Genomic DNA, 7291 nt, shown 5'->3' with positions numbered 1-7291 from the left:
TGGAGGGGATTATAATCAATGTAATGAAACAAGTTATATGAATGGTTGAATGTGAAACTGATGATGCGCCCTGTAAACTTTCACTCAATCCACAACGAAAACCTTAAATTAAAAAAAAAAAAAAAAAAGCATCAGGAAACAGCAATATGCACGTTATTTAGAAATATTGAGGTAAATACCAAAAGAAACAACTAGAGTCTAAAAGGACTGCCTTTATGGAACAAGCATGGACTCCTGGTGTGGCGCTGTAGGATCAGCACTGGGCTGGTAACCAAAGGTTGGAAGTTCAAACCCACCAGCTGCTCCTTGGAAGCCCTACACAGAGCTGCTATTAGTCAGGACCAATGCAACAACAATGGAACAATGGAGACAGCAGGGAGGGACAGGGTAGGAAAGTGTGGTGTTTCATTCATTATGAGGTTCCTAGTGCAATTTGAAGTGGAGTCCTGGTGTGGTGCTGTGACTTAATGTGTCAGACTGCAAAGTCGTTTGAACTGCAAGGTCGGTGGTTCAAGCTCACCAGCTGCTCCTTGGAAACCCTACACAAGGTCACTATGGGTCGGAATCGACTCAACAGTGCTTAACAATAAGAAGTGCAATTTGAATGAGCTCTGGTAGCATAGTGGTTACAAATCAGGCTGCTAATCTCACGGTCAGCAGTTCGAAACTACCAGCTGTTCCACGGGAGAAAGATTAGGCTTTCTGATCCTGTAAAGATTTACAGCCTCGGAAACCCTGTACAGGGTCACTATGAGTCTGAACTGACTCCATGGCACATAACAACAACAATAATGCAATTTGACTTTTTAAGTCGGTGTATGGGAGGGTTTAAAAAAAATCTGTGGAAAACTGCAATGAAAAGATTAGTGGGGGGAAAAAAAGATAATGGAATTTTTTCACGAACTTTTTAAAGCCCCCTAGTACTTATATTACTCTGAAAACAAAGCAAACAAAATTATTTTCTTAAGTTTAAGTAAGAAAAATGTATCGTATTTTAAGAGAACAAATTAAACAAAAAAGTAGTGGCCAAGATGTGAGGATACAATTTTATCTTGAATAACTGGAGAGGTTGCTAACACAACCACATGTTATGAATGTTTAAGGAGTAAAAAGAACAAGTTTAAAATCAGTAGGTACTTGCTTAAAAGAAAATGGTGTTTAAGTTTGTCCCTAGATGTAAGGCAGCACTCAGAAAAGATGTTCAGAAGTCTAGTGAACATCTTCTCTCTCATCAGCGCCCAGTGCTAGCAGCTATAGACAGGAAGGCGAATGGTCCCAGGGTTAACACCATAGGTGAGGAGGTAAAACTTCTCTTCAAAGCAGAAAGGAAAACCAAAGTTTAGGTAAACAATGGTCTCTAATAGTTCATTGTAATGGAAAACCCACCAATCTATGCCTAGGTATTCATATTTGTTTACACCATGACTGATCTTATTATGGAGTCCTGGGTAGTGCTGAGGATTAAGGCGCTGCACTGCAAGGTTAGTTTGAGTCACAAGGTAAGCGGTTCAAGTTCACCAGCTGCTCCTTGGAAACCATATACAAGGTTGCTATGAGTCAGCACTTAACAACAACAAAAACATCTTACTATAGTTAGTCAAATTACAAATCATGTTATTATTAAATACTCTTTACTAAAATGAAAATGGGAGAGTTAAGCTTCAGAGTTTCTTTGGGCACCAATGCCTAAGAAAGGTGGAAAAGGTGAAACTCCAGTCAAGATGTAGGTGCCATAGCTCATCAGATGCCTGCTACACTAAGCTGAGTCTTTCGGAGGAATAACCGTAATAAGCTTCTATAGGGCTCTTCTTGGAACTTCAAAGCTGGACCTCAAATCTTGATAGCGTTTACGATGATTCACAAGTACAATCATGCTCACCTCCAGCATCATACATGCTCTTCCCTCTTCTGAAACCCTCGCCTCTTTCCCAGTCACCTAATGTATCATTCAGGTCTTAGCTTTGACTGACTGCACTTCTCAGAAGTCATCTCTTGAGTCCCAAGTACTAATGAAATATCTTTTTAATGGTCCTCTAGAACCCTGGGCACACCTGCACTGTAATTACCTTCTTACTTGTTATGGCCCACAATTCTCTGAGCTCCAGGAGAGCAGGGGAACTTGCCAGAAATGTCTGTCATTGTGATTTCAGCAATGAGCACAGTTAGTAGCACATAATATCCACTCAAAAGACGAGGAAAAACTCCTGTTAAAGAGTCAACTTATCATTGGTACTCAAATGCTGCCAACAGTACATACACTTAAACAGCAAAAACCCCAAAAAACTAACAAGGTGCTCTTGATGCTAGGTAGTCTATTCCACTAGTAGAGTGTGTGAACACAGAATTTTGGATAAGAATTTATAAATGGATGCTTGCTGATTGGGAAAGGTTAAAAAGATAGTGTTGTTGTTAAGTACCATCAATTTAGTTGTTGTTGTTAAGTGCCATCGAGTCGGTTCCGATCCATAGCGACCCTGTACAGGGTTTCCGAGGGTGCAAATCTTTACGGGAATAGAAAGCCTCATCTTTCTCTCACGGAGTGGCTGGTAGTTTCGAACCGCTGACCTTAAGGTTAGCAGCCCGATTCGTAACCACTACGCTACCAGAGCTCCATCAATTTAGTAGGAAAACTAAATTAAGGTGTTCAGCAATACTAGGTTATTAAATTTTTACACAAAACCATTTTAGAAAAAGTATCATAGACATTACCTCAGAATCTGTTTTCAATTGTGTGATATAAAGTTTTCTCCTCCGATTTGCTTTTTTATCTTGAATAACAATTTCACGCCAACTTCTGCTTACTCTCCAAACACTAGAACAAAAAGATCAGTCCTTATATATACACACTGCAAGAATAACATGCTGTGTGTATGGTAATTAATAAGAAAAACTCATTTAAAGATTTAGGATAGTACATTCAAACATAAATTTACCTTTATTGACTTGCCCAATATCATGATATGGAAGAGTTCCTATTAAAATATTAGCAATGCATAGGCATTATGCTGATAGATTACTATGTTATAAATGGTAACGGAAAAAAGTTTCTTATAAAACCAATGTGAGTCCAAGGGAAATTACTTAAGAAATTTAACTTCAAATGTGGCTCTGAGTTTAAAATTTTGGAACATGATATGATGCAAATGGCTTATATGTAGCTCAAGAGGTTTTATCAGTTTATCCTACTGTTTTATTTTTTAAATCTGTTACTTTGATTATGTAGATAACTATGAGAACTTAACCCTTCATTGGAACTATTATGTGTCACATAATAAAAATTACGACAAATAGCACAAGTGATTTCATTTGGACATTTTTAGAAAGCACATAGAAATGGGTACATTAATGTTTATTGTGTTGCTTATGGGAACACCAAACACATTCCCAATCAGCTGTACTCTGAAGGGCAATGAAGCTTATTAGAGTCAGTGGGAAAATGCTGGATTGGAAATCAGAGAGCTTCTTGTAGAGCTGGATCCATTCCTATGTCCTTGAGAGACTCACAGCAAACTTCCCTTGGACTCAGTTGCCTCATCTGCAAAATATGTAATTGAACTAGATATCTCAGACTTCTAGCTACGGAATTCTATAATTCTCTCTAATAGCCTACAATTATGAAGAAGTGTTTTAACAATAGAAGTGATGGTGGTGGTGGTTGCATGCTGTCAAACCATTTCAAACTCATAGTGACCCTGTACAGGGCTTCTGAGGCTGTAAATCTTTACCTGAACAGAAAGCTTCAATTTTCTCCTGCAGAGCAACTGATGGGTTCAAACTGACGACCTTAAAATTAGCAACCCAATGCATAACCCACTATGCCACCAAGGCTCCCTAACAAAAGAAGTGTTGCTAAGGGTTATCCAGTCGATTCTGACTCACAGTGCTACTATAGGGTGGTTCCTAAGTAGCTAGTGGTGGGTTTGAACCCCTGACCTTATGGTTAGCAGTTTAATGCTTATCCTACAGCACCACATGAGAATTCCAGAGCAGAAGAAGTGGTGGCCATAAATATAGCAATGACACTATGAACTAAAGGAGCTCTGGTGGTGTAGTAGGTTATGAGTTGTGCTGTTAACTGCAAGGTCAGAAGTTCGAATCCACCAGCAACTCTGCAAGGCAGAAAGATGAAGCTTCCTGCTCCCATAAAGACTGCAGCCTTGGAAACCCTATACAACATCACTATGAGTTGGAATCGGCTGGACAGCCCACCACCACCACTATGAACCAAATTCTTGCTACAGACCTTTCAAGAAAAAGGCTCAATAACCCCCTTGCATAATCTCCCCGCAACTACCACCTTACAGAAATCCTGTTCCATGTGGTTTCCCTTCTTCCCAGTCACTGCATTCCTAAGAGTCTTATCTTCTGGTAGTTTTGCAACTACTCAATACCACTAATATAAACACCGTATGTAACCCTAGTTGAAGGTGGGCTTCAGGATTCCTCAATGTCTGACTTCATTTCTCTTTAATTATGTGTCATTACAGAATAAACTGAAATTTCTTGGGACAGCAAATTCTTCACTTTCTAATTTCTTGAAATTCCCCAAATGCTACTGTGCTGGGCCCTGGTATAGAACAGTAGGATAAACACTGGACTGCTAACTGCACTAGCCACAAAGTCAGCAGTTCAAACACACCAGCTGCTCTCAGAAACCCTATATGGGGTCGCTATGAGTCAGAACCAAATAGACAACACACAACAACTGTTCTAGCAAAGAAGTCACTCATATTCTGTTGGTCTTTCAAAAGACCAAACCCTAAAAAAAAAAAAATAGAAAGAATAATCTATTCACATGTACACAGAAAGAAAAAAGTGAATTAGGTAAATAAATATTTAGGACAAAGAACATAAATGAAAGGAAGAAAAGAAAGAGAGAGAAAAGACCAAACTCTAATATGAAATAATGTATTCTAGAATTCAGATTTGATAACTCCGTGATCTCCTCAGTGGGCTACCATAGTGACCATCACCTTAATGTGATCTGCAATCTGACAGTAGAATGTGAATGACTAAATAGGTCATTAAGCATCTTCCATGGAATGAGGCTAGCTATCGGGAAAACTGAAAGTTCAACTTTTAGGAACTTTCTAAATGATCATAATAATGATTTGAATTTTAACTAACTAGAAAAAGACTATATTGTTGCTTCTAATGCAGGTGTTAGGTACGGGGCTGTTGATCACAAGGCTAAAGGTTCAAAACCACCCAGCCACTCTGAGGGGAAAGGTGAAGCTGTCTGTTCCCATAAAGATCGACACAGTCTCAGAAGAGAGGCAGAATTGACTCGGGGGCAATGTGTTTTTAAAGCAGACTTCTAAATAGAAGGAACTATACCTAACCTAAGCTGCCTTTGGTAAAGTGTAGTACAACCAAGTATTGAAAAAAGAAAACAGGAAAAAAAAAAAAAAAAAAAAGCTAATAGAAAAACTTTCTACTTCCTATAAACACTTCCCAATTTTTAAAAATGATAAAAGGAGCGTTTAGTCGATAAACACTTTATTTCTTACCTGCACAGGCTTTCTGCAGCCAGGGACTCTAGCACCACAGCAAGAATATGCTTTAAGTTTCTATGCTTTAGTTCCGTTAAGATGTCCAGTTTTTCTAGACCCATTTTCTTGCCAATCAGCCCTGCAAGGACACACTGCAGTGCAGCTATGTTCCCCTCATCTCTTTCTTCTAAGAATTTGTGTGTACTATTTTGCTGGTATCTTTTCCTTTTGCTGTTCATGAACAATTCCTGTACTAGCTGCAAAGCTGGCGTGTTTGATACATTCTTAACACTTAAAATCCAGTCTCTACTCTCCGAGAGGTCGGCAGCAGCTGCTGGTGTAGTTTCAGAGCTGGAGTGGGCAATCTGCTTTTCTTCTTCTGTCTCTGACTGTGAGCCCTGCTCCCTAAGGGTGGACAGTCTTCTCAATCTGACAAGACGCCTTGACTTTCCTATGGAGTCCCCCGCTCTGAGAGCTCCCTTATGTTTCTGAAGTAGTTCTTGAAAAGAACCCTCCTGGTCAGAGGCAGAATCTTCTGATTTATCCAGACTCAGTGAATTAAAACCACTGTCTTCAGGTGTTGAAGCATTGCCTCTCACTTCAGTTGGAGGAGGTGGTGTTTGACGTGTGTTAAATTTAATGTTTTCAACAAGATGACTTATTGGAGTTACAAATACGTCTTCATCTGTTCCATGAGTTTTTCTGCTAACAGAGGAGCCCAGAAGTTCAGGATATGTGTTCTCATCATTAAGACTTAAACTGCTATCACTGAAGGCATGTGTGATAGAGTCTTTAGAAGTACTGCCCTGAATTGGAGAGATACATTCAACTTCAAATAAGCTACAATCATCTTTGGAATCATCAATTGTGGAAGTCTTCTGTTGTGAAAAATTAAGTCTCAATTTTTGACTGCTGGAAGTAGCTTCTTCTGTTCTTAAAGTGCTGGTAACTAAAGGACTAAAATTATTTTGCCTTGGAGACCTTGAGGCACTGCTTGGAATTCTTTTTTCTACACTGAGAACTTGGCTTTCACTACTTTCTATAGAAGTATTTTGTGATTCAACGTCCCCCTGTAGAAGGGCAAAAGATCGATTTAACCTTCTGCGTAGTAAACATTTTTTCCCACTAACTTTAGGAGTCTCACAAAGTTCTGGAGATTTCTCCTTTTCCTTCCAAGGAAAGATAAACCTCTTTTTTTGAGAGGGAGATTCTACAGGATGCATTAAGTCCAGGCTTGAAGTTTCAGGATGTTCATGGACTAATGTTGGACCTTCTTCTTTCTTTCCAAAAATTTCTTTACCTGTATTATCAAATCTGAAAATTTGTAATAACTCATTGTAGCCACTATCTTGCAGTGAAGGTGTGAGACAAATATCTCTAAAGCTGGAGTATTTCAAGTCCACCGTGGGGGAGTCCCCCTCATTCACTGCTGCAGTGCTAGCTGGAACAGAGGGTTTTTCCATCTTCAAAATCTGTTTCTACAAAGTGAAAACAATTTTTGTTCTTCCTTAGGAAGAAGTAGCCAGGCAAGTTATACCAAAATGTATTATTTGTCTTAAGTATTCAGACAGTTGTAGAAAATTTTGCCGGGGCGGGGTCGGGGGTAAGTTACTTTAAATAGTATATCGATAGAGAATCCAGAAATTCACCCATCCACATACAACCAACTGATTTTTTACAAAGTACCTAAATATATCACATGGGGAGGTGATAGTCTCTTCAACTGATGGTGCTGGCAAAACTGGAAAGCGATATGCAAAAGACTGAAACAAGACCTTTACCTCACACTTTATACAAAA

At 39.1% G+C, this 7291-nt stretch overlaps 1 protein-coding gene across 1 annotated transcript in view; it reads right to left on the bottom strand.

Moving 5' to 3' along the window:
• FBXO43 (F-box protein 43) overlaps positions 1-7291 on the bottom strand; it is a 42804-nt gene that overhangs the window by 4802 nt on the left and 30711 nt on the right. The window contains exons 3-4 of the mRNA XM_006859250.1: positions 5511-6970; positions 2075-2182 (exon numbers count right to left, since the gene is read on the bottom strand). Of these exons, the coding sequence (XP_006859312.1) occupies positions 2075-2182; positions 5511-6970 (1568 nt within the window). The remainder of the gene's footprint in view (positions 1-2074; positions 2183-5510; positions 6971-7291) is intronic.

Source organism: Chrysochloris asiatica, unplaced genomic scaffold, assembly GCF_000296735.1.
Source record: "Chrysochloris asiatica unplaced genomic scaffold, ChrAsi1.0 scaffold00031, whole genome shotgun sequence".
Lineage (NCBI taxonomy): Eukaryota > Metazoa > Chordata > Mammalia > Afrosoricida > Chrysochloridae > Chrysochloris > Chrysochloris asiatica.
This window is presented reverse-complemented; position numbering and strand designations above follow the sequence as displayed.